Genomic DNA, 26,827 nt, shown 5'->3' with positions numbered 1-26,827 from the left:
ATTAATGCAAGCACTCAGCCTGATCATTTGGGATCCATTTCCTTGAATAGGACAAAATGAAGCATTCACCATATTCTGTACAGGAGCATCCAGTTATTTTGTCAGAGTAAGGCAGCATTTTAGGCCACCAGAACACATTGAGAAGAAGCCAGAGACAATTTTGTATTTTAAGCCTCTAGCAGAGAAACAAAATGCATTGTTAATGACTCTTCAGGGGACAGGGCTCCAAGTAAAAATGAAGCAGCAGCTTGAAGTCCAAAGGTTCTGATTCCAACAACAGAATAACTAACAAAGAAATCATGGGTAGCACTTTCAGACAGCAGGCAGAAGTGTACAAGCTCCATCCCACCATTCAAGTTTGATTGGCACTGAAACATCACCTATAACCACAACAAACAGGGAACAGATATATTTAGCAGTTAAGACATGAAGTTTCAAGAGTACTATGTCAAAAGCAGCTGGATGATGGAGCACTTTTCTGATCTTTCTCAACCACAAGTTTAGATATGAAGATCTTTGGAATCTCCACATAGTAAAATGCTGCTGTGTTACACACACAACTTCTTGGAAGGTCCCTTTGTTACACTCAATAAACAAGATGGAATTTTACATATTAACCAAATAATACAAATATTTGAAAAGTACATCAAGAGAACTAGCTTCACAGTCAAACTGAAGTCTGCATCCTTCCTACCTCACCCCATTCTGCTAACACATGTCCAAGAAACTTCTCAGAATACCAGTACTGCATAAACTAAGAACAAATCAGCTGCAATGATTTAAGACTGTTTCTAGATAGTCACAAAGATATGGAAGTTTCTGCTTGATAATGCTTAATGCTGTTGGAAAAAAAACAAAAACCCAGGTCCATATATCCCAGAGACTCAACTGGGAGTTTCTGTGGTATCTCTACAGAACACATGCATATTTCTTCACTAACGCGTGATTGCTCTTGAGCCAATAGCATCATAAATGTGGCATGGCTAATATTTGCCATAACACGCAGCCTGCAAGGCAACAGTAATGTATCACAAGCTATACCATTACTTCTTTTATCGTTTTCCTCTGAAGAAGACATAAGCTAAGAGTCTGCGTACACATATTCCTGCAGAAGCCAACATGTCATTCAAACATAGCCCTATCATTTATATTCTGCTCTTTGTTAGATATATGCGAGTAATTTTACAAGCTAACACAAAACAGCAACTATTAAAAAACTGTCTTATATAGGGCCTTGTGGTCTCATAGCAACATTGATTTTCTTCACCACACATAGACTCAAAGCAGTGAATCCATTCACATTAAAGGACAATTGAGATGTATGTTTATTTTAGAAGTTTCAGAAGCTCAACTTTTCTGATGACCCTTTATTTCCCTAATCAAACTTCAGGATTTTTGTAATTAGAAATCAAGTAGACAATTAGTAAAAACAAATGCAACTGTACTCTTCTATGATGCAACAAGGACCTGGGGAATATTGACAATAGCAGCAACTATATGTTTATCCAGCACATCAGTTCATGACCCAGCTTGCAGAAAACTAAAAAAAAAAAAACACCTCTAAGCCTGTGAGTATGAGCAGATATGGATAGAAGCAGCTCTAGTGTGCTGACAAGAAAGCTCACCTCTCTTTCCTGCTCCTCTCTAATTTGGGATCCAATCGTGTTGCGTGCAGTTTGTTTGGACAAGAGGAGGGCTATGGCTTGACTAATGCAGAATTGTTATAAAATTTCATTAAAAACATTTTAAAAAGATATTTTGTCAAAATAATGGTATGATACCACACAAAACAGTGGAAACCATTTGCTATCATAACACATGCAGAGGTCTGTATGATTCTCTCCATCTAGGTACTACACAGAACATTAGAGTAGCAAAATTCCAGGGAAGCAGCAGCAGGCAGGGAGCCTGGCAGTGCTGCCATGGTTTTCCCTCCCACACCTCACAGCAACCCTGCAAAGCAGAGTCAGGGCACAGCAGAGAAGTCCCAGTCCCCCTAAACAGGGCCTTCTGCCTGCCAGCACAGTAAAGAGTACAACAGCAGCACCACAATTATCTAGTGTCAGGGCTCCAGGCATTTACGTAGTCCTCCTTCACCACCCCAGTCCCAGCTATGAAGCTTTGAAGTGCAGGGTGATCAGTAAAGGGGTCCTAGATATCATCCAAGACCTAGAGCATCTATGGTCAAAAACAAAGTGATAGAAGGGGCATACTGCTGTACACAACCCAGACAAATCTTTTCATCTTAGAAGAATGAAAACACTTCTACATCTCATCATATAAAGCAAACCCATCACTGTAAGGTTTGCCTTATAACCGTTTCTTATATATGTTGGGGTTTTTTCCCTTTTTTCTTTACTACACAAATTTAAGCAGATTATGTTTGTGCACAAACAAATTATAACCTAAAAACATTGTCTGATAAACCACCTCTTTGACACACGAAAGACCGTGCTGTAATCTGTAAACATGCAATAAAACTCATGACAAACAAAAGTCATGAACAAAATAAGTGGGAAGTAAACATCAGCGGACAAAAGCTGCGATCAATCTTCATCAAACTCTTCCAAAAGATGCAAGGCTTGGCAAATAAGAGTCTTCAGAAACATGCAGACCAAAGACAGAGGCCCTGCAGACAAGCTGCAGTTCAACAAGCTCCCTGTGAAATTGCTGAGCACCGCGTGCAGCAGGTAGCTGAATGCCAGCTGCAGTGGGGTGGTAGAGGTACTGCTGTTTCTCATTGGTCTCCAAGCTAAAAGTTATAAGAAATATTTACAATATACTACAGAAAGATAATTCAATCAGTTTTATATCCATAAACTGTCACTGAAGAAATAAGAAAGTCCAAAGTTCTGAACACAAAATTTTGCCAGTGTATCCCATAAAGGGCCACAACCTGATAGTAAGAAAAAAATTATAATCATCATCACATTGCTATCATGGGTCTAACTGATTGATTAAACCTCTCCTGCATGCAGTCTTATCATTCTTTTTGTCACGTATAGATCCGAAATAAACCAGAACCTGCTTTATTCTGCCAGTGCTCTGAAGGAAATTTTCTATCTGCCCTTTCACCTGAGAAAAGCGCTGTTCTAGATAGATACAATATACAAATAGATACAAAATCTATTTGTATTTGTAATTGTCTTCTTGTATAGTTGCATATGTGAGCATTCAATGACATGATTTCTGGCTAAAAAACCTTGAATCCCAGGCTGCTATTCCAGGCTGAGCTGCAGCATAGGTCTCACAGAACCTGGCCAGTCACCAGCCCATGGGCAGCTCTGTCCTACACCCAGCATGACACAGGTGGTGACTACAGACTTTGCAGCCATAACCTGAACAGGGACTGAGGCTGCCCAAGGGGATGGCACTCACTTTTAGAAGGTTCACATGAAGGGAGGCAGAGCAGGAGAGCTTTCCTCTCAGAGCAATGCTCCAAGCCAACAGGAGCTGGCTGCAGAAAGCCGTTTCCACCTTTTTACACCCTCATTTCTGCCCCACATCAATCAACGAACAAGAATCAGGAGCAGAGGGTTGGACAGGAATAAGTCATGTTTTCCAGAGAAAGGCAGTTCAGCAGGTTTTGGCCTTTCAACATCATCCCTGTCAAATGGAATATGATAGATAAATCCAGTAACTTGAAATAACAGCCAAGATGCTGGCTTTCCACTCATGGCCAGCAAGCAACAAGAAAAAGCATGAACAGACTGAGCCTCCTCAGGACAGCAAGCCTCACTGCAGCTCTTCATCCCAAAACTCCTGTTTACCAGTACATGTTTCTACAATTTATTTATTCAATTTCTCATCCTGAGCGTTGTTTTAGTTTTCTTATTTTTTTTTCCCAGAACAACTCTGAAAATGATTTATCTTCCCATAGCCCCCTAAGCCCTGTTTTCCACCAGCTTTATTTATTTTTCTAACCGACTTGAATTCCTGTGGGTTTGCTGTAACAAGTCCATAGTTAATAACTTGGGAGGAAACCACTTGTTGAAATGAACAATCTTAAAGCAAAGAGAAAAGGAATCAAATTATAATGTTGTACCAGGCACCAACTGTTCCAGTGGCCCTCTGCAAGCCACAGCATCTTTCGGTCCCTGCTCCCTATCAGTGAGACCATTAGCTGAATAAATGGTAGTTAAAAATCCATTAACAAAAGTCAGACTCACTAGGATCGATCAATTAGGTTTTCCCAGTGTAGCAAGATCCTAACTCACAAGCTTAAGCAGCAAGCTCCTTCTGTTGAGTGTAAAGTCATTTGTTACCCTCTCCCTTCTCAAACTCTGTCCCAATATTTTCTTTAATAGAGAAGTTTGGGTGAAGACATGGAATAAGTAATAAATTTTACTTTCTGATATTCACAAGGGGTGTTCCCCATTTATTAATTGAAATTAATTTTATTTAGTTTCCTGATCTCCAACTCAGAGCGGGGAATGAAAGAGGGAAAGGATCCTGCAAGACAAGCACAGCTAGGTTTCATGCTGCTGACTGGGCTTTTTCTCCCAGAGTTCAGATCAAGGCTGCAGCAGTATTGCTGGCTGTAACCATTCAAGCTCCACAGCCCAGTGGGACTAATTACTGCATTTACAGTAAAACACACAAGGAAATGCATCTCCCTATCTACATATAGCCAAGTTTACTGAAGGATAACCTACTACATTACACAGATTAATACTCTAGTGAGTAAATTAATCCTCAGAATTTCACTCACTACTTGTGGCTTATAAATTTTAATTGGCTTTAAACTGCCAGATGAATTTATGTGAATGTATACTGATGAAGTAGAAGGGATCAGAAATTACTCTATCAACACTCAGAGTCTAGAGATAAGATAACAGGATATGTTGGGACCAATTTATAAACATACATAAATGTTTGCAAAGCAGGATTCAAAGCTTCTTTTAGAGGTGCACCACTGTAGATTAGATATAACACCACTGAGGAAGAAAGCAACAGCATTATATGAAAAAGAAAGGCTTTTTTCAGAATGCAAAATACTCCCATTTTGCTATAAGTCAGACACAAAGCTGAAGTACAAGCAGTGCTTATGTTGTTTCTGACTGCATTGCTATTGATCACAATTGATATTACTGGTACAGCAATCGGAACAGCTTCCTGATGTGCTGACACAATGGTACACTATACCAGTTGATAATTCTACAACCATTAATTAAGGAGCCAAACTCTTGAAGGTATTAAAGTGCTTAACAGTACAGATAGAAATCTTTAGGATGCCATACACCTTCAGAATTTTTGTCATTTCACAAAACCTTCTGGCTTATAGAAAACTGTGTATAAAGATCCAGTTTACTTCTTCCCACAGATAAAGTCACAATAGAATCAGTTCCCTAGCAAGTTGGGAAGATGGTCTGAGCCATTTACCATCATCTCTTAGCTAGTACTGAAGTAGAGCAATGATTATTTGGATGTCAGTACCAGTAGACATTCTATTACTGCCAATGACAGCAGGCCAGCCAGCACACATTACCAACCACTGTCAAATACAGTGGTAGTTAGCAAGACAGGGAATCAGAGAAATAACTTGCCCTAAAGTAACAGTCAGGACTTCTTGAACCCTGTAACATGAAAGGCCAAGTCCATCTCACATCTCCTGCCCAGATGTAAATATCCCCTTGAAATTCAGGAAGTAGAATTGACACTTAAAGAACAACTTTCTTTCTTGCAGTTTCGCATTTCTTCACATGAACACCTACAGCAAACAACAGTAATATTTATGCTACATGAACCAATTGATTTTGGTGTGAATAAACAATAAGAAATAGTGAGAGTCTGTTCTTCTCATATTTACTTCTGTAAGGCTCTTAATCAAATATCTGCTAGAAGCACCCACAGAAGTTATAAGATTCTTCACAAATGACTTTAGCTACCAAAACTCACTGCAGAAGTCTCACCTGGCATTGTTAGCAGAGATGATGCTCTACAGGAAATGGGATGGAGCCTTGAGTCTAAAATAGCTCCTTGAGTCCTTTCCATCTTAAAGGTGGATCACTAAATTGCAAATGTTGGTAATAGCACCCAGTAACTTTGTCCCCTTCAATTAAAAGAGTGCTGTGGTTTAACCTGGAAGCAGCACAGCACCACGCAGCCATTCACTCACTCTCCTCAGATGGAATGAGGAGCAGAGTTGGAAACAAAATAGAATTTATGTATTGAACTAGAAACTATTTATCTACCCATCTCCACAATGCCTGATGCCTAGCTAACTGACATATCTGCTCACTGACTGATACAGCAGCTGCCCACCAGACAACTCCACACAGCTTTATTGCCTTCCACATGATGCTGGTCTGAATGTTGGACTATTTGAGACCATCCATACTGGATTCATCCCACCCCACTACTGCTGTGCTGTAAAGGTAGCGGCTCTCCCCTGCTGAGAGGCCCAGAACGGACCTGTCTGTATTCTCACCACTCAGGATCAACCAAAACACAAGAGTGTTATTAACACTTGCTCAGCTGAAATAATAAAAAAGAGATAATCCAAAATCCATACTTGGAAGCCTCCAGCAACTAATTACTTGATTGAAGAGGGATTAGAAGACAACCTAAGTTTTCACTGAGGCTAATTCCTTACTCTTAGAAATACGGTTATCTTGTAGAAAACTACAGGAATGCCTTGCAATCCAGTGCATTCCTAGAAGCATACTAAGGGATACAAGCAATAACTTCACAGTCAACACAACAGGCTACATAAGTTTTAATTTTATGCCCTAGAGCTCTGTATGACATAGTAAATTATTCAGACTAAGTAGAAGGATATTATAAGGGGTACAACATAAAATAAATAAAGCTACAGAGCCCTCAGTCTGTAGCATGCTATCTGGTTTCTGAGTAAAGAGAAAAAAATTGTTTGCTTGTTCTGGGTTTAGTTTAAAGGCTAACTGCAAATGCTGATATTAACTCAAGAGCCTCTTTCCCAAAAATCAACCTTTTGATGCAAAAGGTAAGGAGTTAACTAGTAAAAGCTGTAAGAAAAACTAAATAGAGATGTTTCTTTCTAATGCATTTTCTCCATCCGCTCAGTATTACCTTTTTATTCCTCTATTATCTTCCTGATGTTTTTGACAATGAAAGAAAACTCCTTTAAGTTTAGAAGAGGATGATTATTTTTTACTTTAAAAGAAAATACTAAGTTTCAAATAGATATAATTTTACTTATTTATTTAACATTTTTATCTTTCTTATAAAATTACCTGTTAGTGAATAGAAATACTAAAGCTATATTGGTCTTAAACAGAGATCCCACAAATTTCCTACCTGAGTCTGAATTGAAGTATTCTTGAATGTTTTCTCTTCAAATTCCTATTAAAGCTGGTGATCCCCCAAACATTCAGAGAAGCTTCAATTAAGCAACTATTCTTCTACCTTCTCATCCAAAGAAAACAATCCTTTGAATGTCCAGCCATTCACTCTCAATGTTCTTTCATCAAAGTTTTCTGAGTAATCAATACAGCCTTCCAACTAAAAAAGAAAAAGAAAAAAAGAAAAAAAAACTACCTCACCTGGCTGTAATGAGAAGTGACTGTTACACCACTGACTTTCTGATTGGGCCACAGAAAATGACCATCAGCTGTGCCTTCATTACCATTAGTAGCTACAGCTGGGGTAGAACAGGAGTCTCCATGTCAGAGCTCATAATATTCAATCTGTCCAAACTTTTAAAAAGAATAAATAAAGAGAGAAAAAGTATGATTGAATTTGGTTATCCAATTTTTAAGAGAAGTTAGATCTTTTCAGTTATATATAGCACTGTTTGTTCTAATTATTTCCACTTATATTGTGTGTTTCGATCTGAGCTCTTCACTTACCACTTTTAATATGCTTAATAAGTAATATGACTAGCATCTGTTATGCGTTTATTCCTTTATTCCCTGTGGAGAGAGAAAAGTAGATAGTAAAGCATTTTGTGATCCTTGCTATAAATTTTTATTCATAGGACTTTTTTTTAATTGTTGCATGCTAGATGTAAACTAGAAATCAAAAGAGGGTAGAATAGAACATTTTCTTTCTCTAATTCTATCAATTCTACAAGAGATTCAGACTTCTCTGGCTAGAATTGTAGTTGGGCAGGAATATCACCTTTACAGGAAGCTTTATTGCTCTCTCAGTCTTTCAGAAAGCATGCTCAGAAATCAGCCTGCTCTTTCTGCCTCAGAAAGCATTGGGCCAAAATATATCTACATAAGTCACTCTAAAAGAAATGCCTTCTATTTATGTCCATGGGAGCCACAACTGTTACAAAGAGCACAATAATATTACTTTATAGAACGAATTATCTGCTACAAAATACTATTATCCAATATAGTTGCCACCATTAGCTATGTATTTTCACCAGCAAAGAACAAGAGCCTGCATGCTGTGCTCATAAAAATCTGCATGTCTGTCTGGAAGATGGTTTGTCTTTCACATCGCCATTGCTGAAATGCATCAGCAACCGCCTTGTGCTCACATCCCCTCTTCAGTCTCCATCAGCATTCAGCAAGCATCAGTGAATGTCACTGAGTGCAATTTTTTCCACATGGAGGAATTCAATGACATGAATTTGCTTCATCTGTACTTCCATGTCAGACGCCATTCTGTCAGAGTGCCCCTCTGCTGCCATCTGTCACATGGCAACAAAATATAACAGAATATTGGTGGAAAGGTTCAACATCTACTGCCATGCTACCGACATTCAACTCTGATGCCGTGAGTAGCTCAGCATTCAGTGTAACTCTTGTACGTAAAAATAGACCACAGAGTTCTTCACCACAGTTTTGGCTAGAAGCGTCACATAGTTCAACCTAGCACGTTCTGTATGGGCCAATGAACTAATCAGATAGCAAATATTAAAAGACCTACTCATCCACTAGACTAATTGAGCTAATGTTGTCCACACGTTTAAATAGGAGGAGTGAAAGCTATATACAAACAAAACAGCTGTAATGACTTTCTGATAAATGCTTTCAGTCTGAACAAGGCTAAAGGATATTACTCAAGGGTAGCAGAAAGATTACCTTTGCACAACAGCAATAATCTATATGTTCACAGAGAATTTGAATAAATGATTGAGATCCAGCAGCTTACTATGGTTACTGCAAATGCAGAGGTAATACTGCAGCTAGATTTCTGTTACAAGCCAGAACCTTCCCAGTTTCAAAATCAGCAGCTTCTCTGAGATTAAACTTTCTGCCTAGTTTCAGGAGAATTGGACAAAAGGCTCCTGAACTGAAAGGGTGGTATCAATGAAAGAAAGAAGCAGCCAGTAGAATTTAGTCTAATTGCTATCTTCCCAACAAAACATAATCCAAAGACGAAAATTGAAGCTTCTAGGTCTCATTTTTGGTTCAGTGTACTTCTGTTTTTAAAACCTGAGATTTTTAAACAGATATCAAATCAGTTTATTAGTTCTGAACTGAAATTGTTTGTTTATCTTGCTTTTTTTAGATTTATTTAATTATTTATTGTCATTGAAAAATAAAGCACTTCGTTCACACTGACAGAAAGGAATACTGCTGTCAATTGCTTTTGAAAATGGCTGTAAATGAACAGGCTTCTGAGTACAGTTTTGTTCCCTAAACTGATCTTTGTTCTTCAGTGGTTCAGAGCACAATGCAGCAGGGGCATCCCACTGTATGTCCTTTTTTTCTACTATGGTCGTAGCAGTTTGGAAAATATGCAATTTTTCCTTGCCATTTGAAAAGCAGAAACATGGGAATGTGCTTGTGTACTTGTCTCTTTTTAAATGTGCATATTATGATATAATCAATACACAAGTCATAATAAGCCTCAAGGAAAAAAAACAAGATCCAAAAATGAGTTGTTTTCCCCCCAAAGTCATATCCTTGTTTCATACAGCATGACTGAAGATGGCTGTTGTTACCTCAACTGGATGTATGCACTTATATGCAGACACATGAGATGTAAATGTGTTCCTACTTCATTCTTTCCCCAGATTCTTCCCGATGACATGCCTTTCCTTGAGTGCTTCCTACATAGCTGTAGTGGAATTGCCTGGTCACAGCCTGAACCAGTGAATGAGCATCTGAGTGACCTGAGTGGAGGAGCCCAGGTCCACCCATCCTCCCCCTCTCCCTCTCGGCGGTGCTTCCCGGAGCACAGATACGCTCAGAGCCTGCGCGGGTTGCCCCCCCCCCGTCCCCGGCTCCCTTCCCGCCGGCGCGCCAGTGTTCGAACGAGAGGCGGCAACGTTCCTTAACTAAACGGCAGCCGGGAGGGCTGAGTTCATTCCCCTTATCTCTGATATCTCTTTCTGTAGCGCCTCTACCTCAAATAAAGGCTCTGTCACCGCCTTTGCTTGCTTTACAATAGCGTTAACCAGATGGATAGCCCTAGTAAGAGTGAAGAAAGCTAGGAGGAAGGCGTCTTATGCATAGAAATAAGAACTGTACTAAAACAGAGCAGAGGGACTTAGGAAAGCCTAAGAACAGAGCAGTGATGGGTTCTGGGGTTAGTCTGGAGAGACAGAAAAGTTCTCCAAACCTGAAACTCTTCACTGCCGCTCTCTAACCCAATCAATAGAATACAGTTTCCAAGTTTACACAGCCATCCTGGAGACTATTTGACTGTCATATTTAAATTTTGTTCAGCTCACTCAAACCAGTACTAAGAATCCATGTTCCGCCTGGAATAACTCAAATGGAATCCATATATCACAGCGCTTCTTCCTCTGGGTAGTTAGATAAAATAATATTTGTAGAAATGTCTTCAAACATCTCAGTGATTATTAAAGACTTCAGGCTGAAGAGAAAGCAATTCTGAGAATTATTTCCACAGGAACTATCCTAAAGATGTGTCTTTCTTATGATGCTGTCTGCTTGTCCTCTTACATCCATGTGAATTATGAGACATTCACCCAAGTGATAGAAATCTCATCACTTACCCTTACCTAAGAGCTATCCTCTAATTTGATATGAAGGTGTAAAAATGTTTTGAGATATAGATCTCAGCAGAATTTACTGCAGATGCCCTTCAAGCCTCTTCCAGTGGAATCATTTATCAAATACGTGAGAACGTGTCAAAGTAAGGATTTCTGAGCCTTGTTCTAAATTGGACTTTATATATGGATTAATGAATGAAGTAATAAATCAAAAAAAGACTGCTGTGCTCTGATTACTTTCAGTTCCTCATATACAACTTCCTTTAATGTCCCACCTGCAATGCAGTGGGGGAAGTAACGGAGAGGGAGTAGCCAAGAAACAGATGGGACTGGATAGAATCAGCTTTCCCACTCACAATGAGTCTACCCATTGCTGCCTACTTTTCTGTTTTGATTGTTTGCACTGTGCTGCCTAAAAAAGCTGGGCTGAAAACAGAATTCTTCCCTGTCCAGAAACATCTGTGTCAACTCTGGGATTTGATTTCTTCTCACATAGGGAAATTACTGGCTGACTTCTAGAAAAATCTACATCTTGCAGCATATTAGTTCTTTGTCTACAATAAATTGCAGGAATACATCCCAAATGGAGGCGTTGCACCTCATATTCCCTCAAAGTTGTCAGCTGCAGCCTTAATGCTAACTTTAGTATTTAGGTATTGTCATAAGTTTCACTGATAAAGAGCACTGGTTCAACTGTCTAAGCAACCTAAGAAAATTCACTAGAAGATCATCCAAAACTGAGTGAAGAGAGCTACATGAAGGGATTGTACCTCAACTGTTTTATCAAATATTAACGATGTTAATTTTCCATATATATGAAACCAGAATGTCACTGAACTGCACTAACATTCACAACACATACAAAGATAACTCCCAGAAGGCAGTAAGCAAGCAGAGTCCAAGAGGCTTTTCTAAGATTCATGAAGTAAATCTTCCTTCTGTACTTTTTGGAATCTGCCTGGATTTATTTTCTTTCAGGCATTATAACGTCCTTGGAAAGGAGTCTAAATGATAGAGAGATGTTTCTGACTCCCACAGTGAAGAAATGTATGACTCGTAGTCACAAGTGCTCTGACAAGGTTTCCTATTATGTTGCAAGAAAATCCCCCTTGCTCATCCTGAAGCTTTTGTTTTTCTTATCCCTCATTTGCATTCTCCCTATAATTGAAACAACAAGAGCTCAGTGCTTCCACAGGTTGCCATCGGTATCACTTCTATCCTGAGGGCTAGATCCATAATGTACAATTGTTCTCCACAGCCTCTTTCATCTTTACTATAGAGTATTAAGGAAGATGCAAAAACATTTCAATGTTTTAACATACATGACTGTAGAAAGGGAGGATAGCACCTTTTAGCATTCAGAAGGGTAGATTAACTAACTAGTGATTTGCCCCTACCACATCACATAATGCATTACCTAGTGTTTCCAACACATTAAAAAGTGAATTCAAGAAATCTGTAAGTTGCTCAGACTGCATTTAACCTATAGCACAGGGGAGGTGATTACCTGCTAATACAGCACCAGCACATTCTTTCACTTGAAGTACAGTTTTGTTCCAAAATAATTTGTTCCAAGAATTTATTTTTTTAATGCAGTCACTCCTGTGCACACAGATGGTTTAAAAAACTGTGGATGGTGGAAACCACTGAGATCTCCCACTGATGACAAACAGCAAAGGACAGGCCATTCTCTCTTCTTGTCTGGGATGCCTCCTTATAAATAATGAATGCTAAAATCAGGAAGAACTGCCTCGCTACACTGAGCGGATAAACTCACTGAATGTACATGATCATACATGGAAGACTGCATAGAAAATAGACCTAAAGAAAGTCACATTTTTGTACATAATTCTATTATTACTTTACTTTTAATTTTCTTTACTTTTTTAATTTTCTTCAATAATGAAAAAAATAAAAAAATTCTGATGTGTAACAAGTTTTATGAGATAAAAATGGAGATGCAAATAAAATTCAGTCCTTCAGCATGGAACTGTCTCTCACTGCTCGCTGTATGGAAGCCAGAACAAGGCCACTTCTCTCTGATATACAAGGAGAACTTCAAGTTTGGTTTATTCCAGAAACTTACATTGCATGTATATATATATACATATTATATATACATTATGTATAATACGTATAAGCAATACCATCACCATGATATTATAAACTTCATTTCTATTTAATCTACACATATCTCTTTTCCTAACTGGAGATAACATGTTCTAAAAGAGATAAAGGGCAAATTTTTATGGCCACAGAAGTGCCCAGGACAGGTTAACCACTCACAGGTGACAACTGGTTGAGCAGGCAGATTTTTTGCCCTGTTCTTACACTAACAGGAGCTTAAACTAGCTCAGGAGAGACAGTGGAATTAGTGGGGCAAGGGAAACTTCAGCAAACAACAGAATTTTTAAGAATTTGAAGAACTTGCATATTTGCTTTTCTCATGTATAAAGCTTGGCCTCCAATTGGATTTACAGCATTAGGGAATGCTTTTAAGTATTTTATCCATGTATCAATTATTCTCTGAAGAGTGCTTCACTGTATATCTACAATATTGCACTTGTGCAGTAAAAACAAGCATCTGAAGAACCCTCATGAAAACACGTAAAAGCCAATTATTGTGATTTGTGTTTACATCCCAGCTGTCTTCTAATGAGATTTTTTTCTACAGTATTAAAAAAAAGATGCTGTCACTTCTGGACTTGGAGATAAAGTTCACAGAAGCATTTCAGTATTGCCTTTGAGAGAGTTTGCTGAAAATTTATCATTTAAACATATACTGGAGTGCTATCATGAATTAAAAGATTGATGTAAAATACTTAAGTAGATGCATGGTAAGTCTAAATCCAACCATTTGTCTACAGCAGTGTTTTTCCCCCCCCAACTTGAAGTAACCTCATCACAGTTACTGACCTTTGATGAAGGCTGCATAATATATTTCAGGTCTAAATAGTCTAGACCCTTCAATAGGGCAGATCTAGCTTCCAAAGCATTTCTTCCAGCCTGCTAACATATCTACTTGATTTTGAGCTAGGAACTGATGACAAAGGGCTCTCACAGCCCTCCTGCCCAAATCAGTGGGAAAAACCTACGGCCCCATGTCAATGGATATCTATGTACACATGCTTCCAGAAGCAGCCCAACAAAGGCATCTGGCCCATATGTACTAGAAGAGCAGAATTGCAGAGTTATCTCCTAGAGGAGACAGGGAGTGAATGCACCACTGTAATGCACCCAATCTGCCACAGTAGCACAGAGAATGCTCCTGTTTCTTAAAGGGCATCATGCATATAAAGCCCGCCTAAGTCTTAATTACAAAACAAAAAAATGTAGTTTCCTACTGTACATCTTTATTTACCATATCATCTGCTTTAGCATTTTAATATCCAAGTTTTAGTTAGAAACAGATGTCTTGGTTTTAGCACCTTCTTGTAATGGCTTAATATTATAGGTAGGATTGAAGACAGAGGGAAAAGATGCTATGCTGAGCACAACTTTTGAGCAAATGGGCTTGAATATTCATTAAACAACATTTAATTTAAACACCCAAACTCTTAAAGCAGCAACATATGGGCCTATTTTATTTTACATAAACTGAATAGGAGGTTGTGCCATTAGCTTCTGCAGACATAATGTTCATTACAAATGAAGTATGTTCTCCTTTAGGGAACGTGCCACCATTTCTGTATCAGCACTGCACTGTGATTCCCCAAAAAGGTTCAGGAAGTGTGTAGGAAGTACTCTTTTTGGCAATGAGCCTCCAAATATAAACAAAATACCCATAGAACAACAACAAAGGGAAGCAGGGGCAAACTGAATTCTCCAGTGAGAAACAAATAAAGAACTGAGCCCTCACTCTTCAGCGTTTTACCACATTTAAGAGACTATCTTTTCTATGGAGCTTGCTATGTGGGTTTTCCCTTTATTCTTTGATTGAACATGTTTGCATCAATAACTGTATGATATGTGGTTCTACAGTCCTCTGCTGGCTGAATGACTACTTTGCACAAGTCCTTGTGAATCTAAGTACTTCCCTTCATGCACCTCCACTGAAAAGCAAGCAGGGTGTACTTTTATCTAGTTATTTACAGGTGGTGCAAATATCAAAACATCTTTCATAGAATTTGCATAATAATAAAAAATGATCTTACATTTGGTCCTGCACTGTACAATCCAAGGCAGTTATCTAAGGGATAAGACATAAGAGACCTATGAGTACTGAGCTAAAAATTAAGGGAAGCATAGCAGCTTCCAAGATTGGAGGTTCTGTTCTCTGTATCATTACTATAAATTCCCATTAGTTACTGAGGAAAACTAATTGAATAACAGACCCAAAAGGTACTTTGTATTTAGTATTTATGTGAAAGGCATCTGCTGAGGTATTCTTTACTTTCCAGCTCCTGGAATGCAATTGAAATAATGCAACCATCCTCTCCCTCTGCCCTGGTGAGGCCACAGCTGGAGTGCTGTCCAGTTCTGGGCTCCTCAGTTCAAGAAAGACAGGGAACTTCTAGAGAGTCCAACAGGAAGCCACAGAGATGTTGAGGGTCCTGGAGCATCTTGCTCATGAGGAAAGGCTGAGAGACCACCTGGGGCGGTTCAGCCTAGAGAATAACGCTGAAGGGTAGAACAATTCTTACTGATGTTTATAAATGCTGAAAACAAAGGTGTCAAATGGATGGAGCTAAGCTCTTTCCAGTGGTTCACAGCAGCAGAGCTACAGGCAACTGGCAAAAACTGCAACACAGGAAGTCTCCTCTGAAGATATTTGAAACATTACATGGCTTATCCACATCTAAATAAAACATTGCCAGTAGACAAGAAAATCTGTTTACCTAAGATTTCCTCTAAACCAAACAGGAAAGACAGCTAATAGATATTCACACCCCTTAGCAATTGGGAAAAAAAGGCAGAGATTTACTTTAAACTTAATGCTACATGTTTTGTTTTTAGCATTCAAGACTAAGCAACTCAATTTCACAAACTTCCTCCAGTTTAAGCACTAGCACTATAGAGTTGAGTGCTTAACAAAATATACTAAAAAAAAAAATTGGGTATGAAGCAGCTTCCCCCAATCCTATGTTCTTACATTTTCAGTTGTTATTCCACAAAATTAAGAAGCAGGGTCTTTAGCCAACTTTTCTTCAATAAGCAGATCTGATCAGTTAAATACTTACAGCCTGAGTTCAGACAGCTCCCAGATTGTATGATAATGCTCTTTCCACCATTAGAAAAAAAACCTTCATCTTACTTCCACCATGCAACAGGATCCATCAAACAATACAGGAAATGAACTATGTTAAGAGCTACCATCGTTTTGAAATCAACATGTTCCCCCTTTAAATTTAACAACACAAAGCTACTTACATTATTACTTACAAGTTGGTAGTGAAGGCAAAGAGAGGAATTAGAAAAGGAAAGCATCAGACCCAACTTTCTACTCACAGCTAATACTGCGCAGAAGGTACAGGTCATTTGCTGCAGCAGTTTTATTACCAGTGATTGAAACCCATTATCAAATCAACACAAATGATGCCTGACTTAGCAAACAGCCTACTAAAAACTGACATAAAGTGATAGCAGGGTAGTAACTCAGAACAATCAAATCAAATCATCACTAAAGGCAGTGAAGTGCATTTCTCTGAAGTATTTCCAGTCTGGCCAGTTCATTACATAACAAGGAGGATTTTAATCCAAGGAACACAACTACAAACCATCACATATTGTTAATAAAAGTATTGCACTGGTACTTCTTTGCTGAGCATAAGCCATCTGCAGTGTGATAAGAAGACAGGTGCTCTGAATGTACCTCTGTCTCAATTCACTACTTACATAGGATCACTGTGAATGAATAGCAGTAACTGACAAAAGACAATGGAGGTTTCTCTCATCGTTATTTGCAGCACTGGCCAAACAAAAAAAAAGAATTCTCTTCTAGTGCACAGGATGCTTTTTAGACACTTTTACAACTGTTTCATTAACCACAGCCTTTTACAGAGAACCAAGATAATCAAGAAGCAGCTTACTGAATTCCAGATGAATACAACTCCACAGGTGTTTTTTTATCATCACTGTCCGGGTTTTTAAAATAGAACACTGTAGAGTTAACAAATTGCAGCATACAATTTAGGACTATATTTCCATGTAATCTCTTTAAAGCAAAGAAAAAAACAGTACTAGAACATACCTAGTTCTGGTGCTGACTTGTCAAAGCTTAAGCCTTTCTTTCTACCTATCAGAGGCACTGCAACCAACGCATTCATAATAGCAGTAAGCCTGTTATGTTTATTATGTTTAAGTTTGAATGAATAAATGAACATATCAATGAACAAAAATATCTGCACCCATACTGGAAACTTAGAAGTTTTTTTTTCCCCCTGTTACTGGTAGACTTTGAACCTATCTTTAAGCAGCACAAAAATATCCACAACAGAATCTGTGAAGTTCTGCTCAAATTCAGACATTAGCAGGGAACACTCAGAACAAGACTACCTTACTTATTTTATGAATCAAACACCAATAGCTGCTACCGGACCACATTCTCTCTCTTCCATGCACAAAAACTAAAGACTTTTAAATGAATTTTGTAGAACAAACCAGTAAAGGGGCAAGTTAATTTTCTCTGATTCTCAGTTTGGTTGAACAACATATCTTACTACATTTATTTTATTCTCCAGAGCAAAAACCTACACTGCCCTTTACCCCTCTTCATACTGGTACAGCATTCTTCTCAGAGTATGTCTCACATATTTTAACCCACTATCAGTTGGGGTTTTCTCCCACCTCAGCATTTGTTCTCGTGCCTACTCCACGCTGCTCCCAAGACAACTTCTCTGCTCAGCTAAATCCAAATTTTATCATCTTTTATTTGTATGAAGGTTATCTTTAGCTGACCTCATGACACTTATCTCTTCTAAGATTTTGTGAGAAGCTGAATTTCACACGCTGTAGCTTTCTCTTATGCCTTCTAGACTGCACTCTCTCACTCAGATAAGGCATAGCATATATCTCAGAGAACCTAGAGGTGGAACCTCACTAACAAGTGGAGCTACTTGATTTGGCTTATATTAAGCCACACCCTAAGGCTGCCATGTCATTTTTAACATATATCAGAGTTCATCTTATCTCACTAGTCAAGAAATAGGATTGTGTCCTTACAGCCACAAGAAAAATCCCTCCATGATTTCTGAGACAACTATGTATCTTCTAAAAATAGAAAAAAATTCAAACAAGTGCTATCCACGAATATGGTGGTTAATAAAAGTCTTTCCATGCAGATCAACTTGTGATTAGTTCAAAGAACCTTCTCCAAAAATCCTGTTGCCTAATTTAGTCTCCAGACTGCTCATTAAACAAATTCAATACATAAAACAGTCTTTGAAATCTACATTTTTAACAAATTGATATTTAATATTAAGGCCAGGCCGATGTCCTAAAGGAGCTAACTGTGACAAAAACTATCACTTACAGATGATGGGATGTGCTGAGATCAGCAGGAAATAGAAGGGTACCTCCAGCACACAGTAGGGAAAGAAATGAAGATTCCTACTCATCAATGCTTTCCACTTAATTGTTTTACCTCCCACAGGAAAGGGGATTAACCTAGAGTCTCTCCACAGCGTGATACGTGCATTTAACTTCTGAATTACAGAACATCTGCTACATATTGCTAAGACTGTAGCATACAAAGGCAAAAAGTCATCAGAATAGCAACTTGCATGAAGTGCCACTTCTCTCTCCAGACTATAGAGGCACAGAAGTTCTGACGACACTACTCTTCAGTTGTCTGCCATTTTTCAAGTTGAATGATAGCATATCCACATTGAAAATCACAATCACAGAACTACGAATCATAGGGGTTGGAAGGAACCTCTAAATATCTAGTACAACCCCTCCTGCCAAAGCAGGCTCCCTAGACCAGGTTGCACAGATAAGCATCCAGACAGGACAGAACTGTGGAAAAACTCAAGTAGAATGACCTGACTTGAACAATTACTTTCAAATCATTCAGTCATTTCCTCCACCTTCCCTATTTTTTCTTAATGCCACCTACTGCATGACAAGAGTACAACTTACCAAAAAGTTGTATTTTTAAGTGGTTATGAACTACCTGCATAACCAGGGAAGTCTATTGTTTGGCTGAACCACTAGGAAAATATTTTCTGTTGTCAATCTTAAATTATCATAACAGAGCACCAAATAACAAGCGTAGTACCAGGCAATTACATAGCCTGCTTTAAACCATTTGCTTTGAAATCCTACTGTATCAAGTGAACCCATAATGCAAGTATTATAGTATTGAAGAGGAAATCCTCAATTCCAAAACTAAATTGTGCTCCAGGAAGTATATGTCCTTTAAAAGTCTTTTTAAAGCATCAAGACTTCACAAAAAAAACTGTGAAAGTATTTATTTAGATTGTTGATGGCTTAAAACTAAGGTAAGGAAGATTCTGAGAAGAGTGACAACTACTATACAGCTTAAAAGCAGTCAACATTTCTGAAAATTGCATGGTCTTGATAGATTTCCATTCAATTAAAATGAAACAGTAGAACTAATATAATACTCACATCAACAACTATTTTAAATGCTTAGTTTCAAAGGAGCTGACCTCTTAGGCAGGACAATTCTGCTTCCTTCCAGTTTTTTCTTGAATTGAAAAATTACTGTGTCTTCCTTATATTCCTATCACTGTGTTCACACCACACCTTAGCAAGTAATCAATTACATTTAACATAGCTTCTCCAGCTTCAAACAGCTAACTAAAGATGCTGTTTCAGTTAATGCCTTTGAAAGATATTTAACTCTACCCCTTATGTGAATAATACTTGCTGCACATCCTTGACAATTCATTTGCAAGTCAGAAACTTACCCAAGAAACACTTCCAATGGGCTACATAGTTCATATATATATACACACACACACCCTTATTTAACACAAATCTCATTTCCAATAAGCCTCCAACAACTCTTCAGGCTTTAATCTGCGTATATATCTTGAAAGAACTTCTAAAAACAATCCTACTAGTTCAACTAAAGGCAATAGAATAGATTGATTCACCCATACCTACCAGATCTCATATGGGATTTACTGAGACATTAGTATCCTCTTCCAGTCAGTCTGACTCAAGGACTGCTTCCCCTCCTTCTTGGACTCCAAATGAGATACATCTTGGATACATTCCACTATTCCACCTCAGCACATATGGTATAATTTAAAAATCTGCATTTAGACTAAGAAAACTCAAAATCCAATCTTAACTCCTTTAACACTACCAGATGAAATTAAAGGTGCATTTCACAGTCCACAGAACAGAGACTGCCCTGAAAACCCAGGAACAAGAAGCAAGTTGTACTAGCCCTCTGGTATTAGTTATAAACCCAACTGTAAAGTATCCAGCTCTGAATCTCTGCTGATATTTGTTAGTTAGTTTGATATTTGATAGTTTGTTCTTCCTATGACTACTCTACAGGTAGCATAAACATAGGCCAAACAAGCATATTTTAAAAGTGGTGTTCAGTCTGGTTTCAAGAGCCCAAGACAAAGTATACCTACCTTTACTGCATAAATACAACCTGCTTGAAACTTAGTTAAAACTATTTACCATAGAAACCTTTGACTGATACTTAAGATTGATATTCAAAACAAAAGATGCTTAATTATGAAAAGACTTTAATACAGTGTGTTATGGTTTTTTTTACTGAGACATTAGTATCCTCTTGTATATAAATATACCACATAATGTTATGATGTGGAATATCAATAATACAACAGAAATCATAAAACCATAACAGTGCAAGTGCACACCAATGTTGAAGTTCAAGCTTTACAAAATTATAACTATTAAATCAAAACTGAAGAGCAAACCAGAATTTGACCGACATAGTTTATTTAATGGTTAAAGCCAGATGAACAGCTTCCTTCCAGAACAGTTCTTCCCATACTTCTTGACAGAATGATGTCTGTAAAGGAAGAGAAAGATCAGTTCCAGAAGACTACAACAGATTTTGTACTCACTTTTATAGGGCTGAATAACTTATTTCCAAATACTGCTCTCCTTAGAAAAACATAAGGTTCAAGGTTTCACAGTATAGTCATAGGAATGAATGCAGATAACAGCATTTCTCTATAGAGGAGTTCAGCAATCTAGAATTGCTTTGCCACCCTCCTGCTCAAGACATCATATTCACAGTATCAGCTCCCAGACAGTTACTTAAAATATTACAGACATATAGATGGCTCATAAGTGTGGCTTTATGTTACCACCCACAGCACATCTATTTTACTTGCTCCTGCAGCAAAGATACAAAAACAAAAACTAGCACTTGTCTGAAGTGACATCAAGCATTTACTTAATGTACCAGTAAGAAAACTGATCTGTTCCCAAAATTCAAATTAATTACACAAATCCAGATCACTTCTGGAAAATACAAAGCTAACCTATCCCTACCATAGGTATCTGAAGATTATTTAGTTTTACTGCAAACAACAAGTTCTATTAACAGAAAATTGTAACTTGGTCTAAGATATAACTTCAGATTAGTTATTAACCAGGTATTTCATGCACGTCAAGAAACAAATGATCATCTCAATAAGCAGAACAGTGATCTGCAAGTACTTTAGTCTTTCTTAGTCTTCCTTATGTTGATATAGAACATCTTGCAAATACCTGTCTTGGCATAAACCAACACTGAATCTACATCACAGGGTAACTACAGGCTACCTAATGTCTACTCTTACAAAGCATTTCAAGTCATACCTGTTATCCATTTCCCATCTGAAGTACGTCCAGTTACTAGAAAAAAATAAAGCATTATTTAATGAGAATTGTTTTATTTAATGTTGCACTACAGAAGACTTGAAAACACAATTTGCTTTTTCCAATTACCACAATTAATTGTGATAGGAAAACCTCTGAATTTTTATTACTGTAAAGGTTAAGAACTTGGATTTCATGAATCTCTTTCAGCTTAAAAAGGAATCTAACAATAGCTATACAGAGCTTAAGTAATTCTCAGGATGCAATTGCATATTCATTTATAGCTAAAGACTACAGTGGCCTCAAGTGCTTATCAATCTATAAGACTGTTTGATCAGGTCTAAAAAAACATTTCTGCTCAAAAATATCCACATGCCAGAAGTGTCAAAATGACTTGACACTAGAAGGCATGCAGTTTTACTCTTAAGACTTTCTTGAAGAGGTCTAATAATAAAGTGCCTAAATATTTCTGAGATAAACATCCTCACAGACTGCATAGTTGGACACAAATACATTTCATGATTCCCATTAAAAATGCAGATGGCTGTGAACAAAGCTGTTATGGCACGTAATTATGTTTAAGCATGCATTTTACAAGACAAAGCTTTAAGGCAGCAGTGTATTCTGCAATTTTTTTTTGGTGACAACACAACTTTTCCCAAACAGATTCCCCAGAAAGCATGCTAATTAATTTGTCATTAGTTATTAACACAGACAAGAGGATCAACAAAGATGATGAGCAAGATCTAAAACACACATATTCAAAATCAAGGATAATTTTAAAGGATGCTGAAAAACCTCTAAGGCAAGAATGCACGCTAACTCAAGCATTTGATAAATATGCCGCACTTGCTGCATAATTACAACAAGCACATATCCCTACTCTTACTCTCAAAACTATTCATAGACTTCTGGAGATTTTAAATGAGCTGGACAACTGTAACTCAAATAACAGTTAACAATGTAAATACATGACTGTTAACACCTTCAAGTGCCAAAAAAGGAATTAGCCTTACTGGGTATCAGTGCAATACTGACTCCCCTCAGCATTCACAATGCATGTTAATGTTACGTCTACAGTAAAATCAATTTTGTACCTTTCTACTTCAAAGAACTGTATGACTTAACTGTTAAGCTAGCATTGAAATGAAAAAATGAAATGTTCCAGATCACAGCTAATAGCATCCTCGTTTACCTTGCAACTGCAAAAAACTTAGTTTACGTAACAGGCAAAGAACAATTTCAGAGTAACTGCTGTCAATTTTAATCACAGCTTAGAACAGTTAGAAGTTGCATGCTGACAACAATGCAGCTTACAGCTACTGTCTCAACTGCACTAAGCTATGATGTGACTTAAGTTTTTATAAAGATGTGCAAGTACTTTTGCCTTAAGGTCAAGTTACGCATGCAATTACAGTACACTCATTTGAACCAGAACTGCAGTGTTTCAAACAAATGCCTCAATAACAATGAGCTGTCCTACTTTCTTCTCACTGGAAATAACATTTTCATGTCATTTCTCCAGCTCAGAATAAAATTCAGTCTGTAGTCATCTGAACCCTCACAGGATAAAAGTTTAAAGCAAGCATACAAGCATGCAAGGGGGTGCAGTGCTTCAATCTGATGGGACAAAAGTGTTTCAGTGATGATTCAGTCACATCCGTGCTCATTTTCAATACCTGCTAGTTACTTCATTTCTGATGGAGAATTCCAAGAAAGTAGGAAAAAAAGCAGAAGGTTACTGAAGTTCAAGATGTTAAAGCAATTTAACAGTTACAGAGCTGAGCAATAAACCCAACACCCTCTCTTCTCTTACTAAAATGCAGTTGCAAAACCCACACAGCAGCACAAGCCCATTCAAGTGTTCTAAAGTGCAAGAAGCTGCTGAGCAAAATAACCATCTTCATACCCAGTTTGTGCCTCAGTTTTGATGGTCCTGCTTCATCATAAAGAAACAAGTTTCTCCTCAAGCCACATGCTTTCTACATTTGTATTAAGTTGCAGCTCACAATATAGAAAGCCCCCAGCAGCAAGAAAACTCAGTTACTAACCAGTTCCTTGGAACCAATATAATGCAACTATTTTTTCCTTACTTAAAGAGTCTTCACTGCCTAAGCACTACAAATCCTTAAAACTCAGGAGAACGTTACCTTAGTAGAATAAGTGTTAGATATTTAGGTAGTCAGAGTAACTAGTGTTGAGTATTTCATTTGTACACAGCATGACTAAGTTATGAGATTACAGCGTTACTGTTAGGTTTAAGAAAGCTTAACTTTAGTTCGAGTGACATGTAAGAAACAATCATTTAAGAAGCACTGCCTCATGTCTTATCAGCTAAGCTGCAGCAGTGAGGAGCAAAACTAAGCTACTGAGCTAGTAGGAAGCTATACATGACCACACAGATTACCTTCTGTTATCCAGTAGAACAGGTATAAGAAATGGAAGAAAAACAAGATTACTCTGTTGCATAACTTGTTGCCAACATTTCAAAAATAACATACTGACTCCAGCCTACATATAGTTTAATCATACCTTCTTGCCAGCACCAACATTTGCCTTAGCTGTACCCCTGACTTTCTTCATTCTGTTCTTACGTTCCTTCCGCTGCTTCCTAGAAGTTTTTTTCTTCTCATACAAACCATGCTATTAAAAAACAAAGTTGTATTTCATATCTGTTAAATTATCATAATTTCTGAATTGAAGCTTCCATTCTATAAATAATTATTTTAGTATTTCTGAACTTTTCAAATACTGTTTGAATCTGAAAGAAGAGCTAAAAAGCAAGTCAGCTTTGTTAAGTAACAGATGATAAACCACAGCAAACACTAAGATCCAGCATGGATCAGCCCCATCTTCTATGCGCCAAGATCTTTAACAAGGATTAAGGAATCATTTGCAGAACATCAAAAGTAACATCAGTTTTCCCAACCCAATTCTACCTATAGTACTTTATACCAGAAACAATCTATTTTCCAAACACAAAGCTAACCCATGCTGTGTTAAAACTTTCTATATAACATTAAATTCCCTATACACAGGGATACCCCCACAAGACTACAAGTGGTTTTTTTTCTTAACATGAAAATGAACTGCTAAATACTTGAAGTCACCCTAATTGTTCTAGTTACTGAAGAACAAATAACCTACCCTAGCGAGTCTGTGTTTTGGTTCATTTTTCTTTGCATAGTCCAAGGAATCGTAGATCATGCCAAAGCCTGTTGTCTTGCCACCACCAAAGTGAGTTCTGAAGCCAAATACGAATATTACATCAGGGGTTGTCTTGTACATTTTCGCCAGCTTCTCCCTGATTTCTGTTTTGGGGACTGTGGCCTTCCCAGGATGAAGAACATCAATCACCTAAGAAAATTTTTAGGTCATAAAAATGAAAGACAGTCAATACTCAAAGCAACTAGAATCCCACCCCGAACTTAGAACCTGAACTAAGCCACCCTAGCAGTACAAAGTATTATTAATCAAATACAGATATGCTCCTAACAGCTTCCTGTTTACAATGACAGGTTAGCTTGCTACCCCATCATGAAGATTTACCTTCAGATGAATTAATATATTTAAACCTTTACACATCTTACAATGTTAACACTCCTAAAGGCCACTTGCTTATAAAGATTTAAAATGCACGCAATGAAGAACTAGTAAACAAGTAAAGGTAACATTCAGTGTTTTTCTTACCATCTGCTTGCGCTGAAGCAGTCTGTTTGTCATGAACTTCCTAGTTCTTATGGTCACCGTGTCATTCTGCAAAACAGAGTTCACTAAGTGAGACAAAACCATAGATTTCAAAACCTAGTGAATATATAAATAATGTATGACACCGCTGCAGTCACTCCAGCTGAAGCTAACTGAACTTCCAAATTAAACACACTTGTTTTATGATAAAGGAAACACCTTGAAGAACTAAAATACACTGAAGAACAATTACTCTCAGCCCATGAGTTGGACAACAGCATATATACCCCCTTCATTTTAAAGCACTTGAATAATTTTACTAAAACACAAGTCACAAAAAGGTGGCTATAACAGAATCATAGAATTTTCAGGGATAGGAGGGACCTCAAGATATCATAGAGCCCAACTGTGCTAAAGCAGGTTCCCTACAGCAGGTCACAGTTAGGCTTCCAGGCAGGTCTTGATATCTGCAGAGGAGATGCCACCTCTCAGAGCAGCCTGTTCCCGTGCTTCACCACTCTGATAATAAAGAAGATCCTCCTTCTGTAAATATGCTATTCTCTCTGTTTCTCTCTCTCCAGTTTCTGCCTGTTAGCTCTTACTCTATTACCTCTCACCACTGAAAAGAAACTGCCTGTAGGTATCTATAAACAGCGATGCATTTTCTCTTCTCCCGAGAGACACAGGTCTCTCAGCTTTTCCTTGCACAAGACAGACTCCAAGCCTTTACTTATCTCCATACACCATAACAACAGGCGGTTTCTCTGTAAAGCTACCCATTTTGGCCTGACAGTGTTTCTCAGACAGAAAGCATCGAAGAACTACCACACGAGTACGGCTCACAGTGTTTTCCTCAGAACGCAAAGAGGCAGTACTTCGGTACCTCAATACCACCAGCACAACAACCACTTCTCCTAGCAGCAGCGAGGCCGCCCAGCAGGCCCAACACGCCCAACCAGCGGCTCTACCAGGCCTCAGGAATCCCTTAAAAGCAGCACTACCCCCGACCCGCTCCTCGCCATACCCGCACAGCCCTCTACGGGCGGGTCAGCCCGGCGGGGCACAGTCCCGCAGAAAGCTCTCGGAGCGCGGATGGCGGCATAGCAGAACGGATAGCACAGTCCCCAATACCCCGCACTCACCATCTTGCCAGCACTCTCCCTGCCAGCGAGCGAGAAAAGGAAGTGGTGCTGCCGCGCAGCCAATCATAATGCGGCGCGGGGGCCCTCGAGCCGGGGCGGGGCCATAAGCGTGGCTGGCTGTCCCAGTGCCGGGAGGATGGAAAGCGTGCTGTGGTATTGACGGCGCTTTGCGTGCGCATCATGTGGCTAAGCAGGGTGCTTCAGGAGGCTGTGATCCGGTTCTGCTCGTTTGCTGTTCCGCTCTGTTCTTCTCTCGGAAAGAGAGCTCGGGGAATAGCGGCCCGGCGCCGTGCCTGCGGGAGGCTGTGCGCTATCTCCAGCAGGGGGCGCTACAGGC

General features: G+C 38.5%; 1 protein-coding gene across 3 annotated transcripts; it reads right to left on the bottom strand.

The window, feature by feature from the left end:
- Positions 1-85: 85 nt before the first annotated feature.
- Positions 86-26,545, bottom strand: RPS24 (ribosomal protein S24). Of its 3 annotated transcripts, none has more exons than XM_065747016.1 (6): positions 26,491-26,545; positions 25,352-25,417; positions 24,809-25,018; positions 24,172-24,304; positions 21,662-21,693; positions 20,770-20,864 (listed from the first exon to the last, which is right to left on the bottom strand). In XM_065747016.1, exons 1-4 carry the CDS (start codon positions 26,491-26,493, stop codon positions 24,188-24,190), a joined length of 396 nt encoding a protein of 131 aa, XP_065603088.1. In that variant the 5' UTR covers positions 26,494-26,545; the 3' UTR covers positions 20,770-20,864; positions 21,662-21,693; positions 24,172-24,187. The 3 variants fall into 3 exon arrangements, with proteins under 3 accessions (XP_065603090.1, XP_065603088.1, XP_065603089.1); XM_065747017.1 differs by having other exon boundaries at positions 21,662-21,697; positions 24,194-24,304; positions 26,491-26,540; XM_065747018.1 differs by lacking the exons at positions 20,770-20,864; positions 21,662-21,693 and adding an exon at positions 86-96 and having other exon boundaries at positions 24,194-24,304; positions 26,491-26,543.
- Positions 26,546-26,827: the final 282 nt, after the last annotated feature.

This window comes from Cyrtonyx montezumae, unplaced genomic scaffold, assembly GCF_038088225.1.
Source record: "Cyrtonyx montezumae isolate F1298 unplaced genomic scaffold, pur_monq_1.0 scaffold_4, whole genome shotgun sequence".
NCBI lineage: Eukaryota > Metazoa > Chordata > Aves > Galliformes > Odontophoridae > Cyrtonyx > Cyrtonyx montezumae.
Note: the sequence above shows the minus strand (reverse complement) of the source record. Positions and strands in the feature narration are given on the sequence as shown.

Coding starts and splice junctions, on each gene's coding strand:
- RPS24 (XM_065747016.1), bottom strand. Junction 25,019..25,351: donor TGCTTCAGCGCAAGCAGATG/GTAAGAAAAACA, acceptor AAATTTTCTTAG/GTGATTGATGTTCTTCATCC. Junction 24,305..24,808: donor CAAAACACAGACTCGCTAGG/GTAGGTTATTTG, acceptor GTTTTTTAATAG/CATGGTTTGTATGAGAAGAA.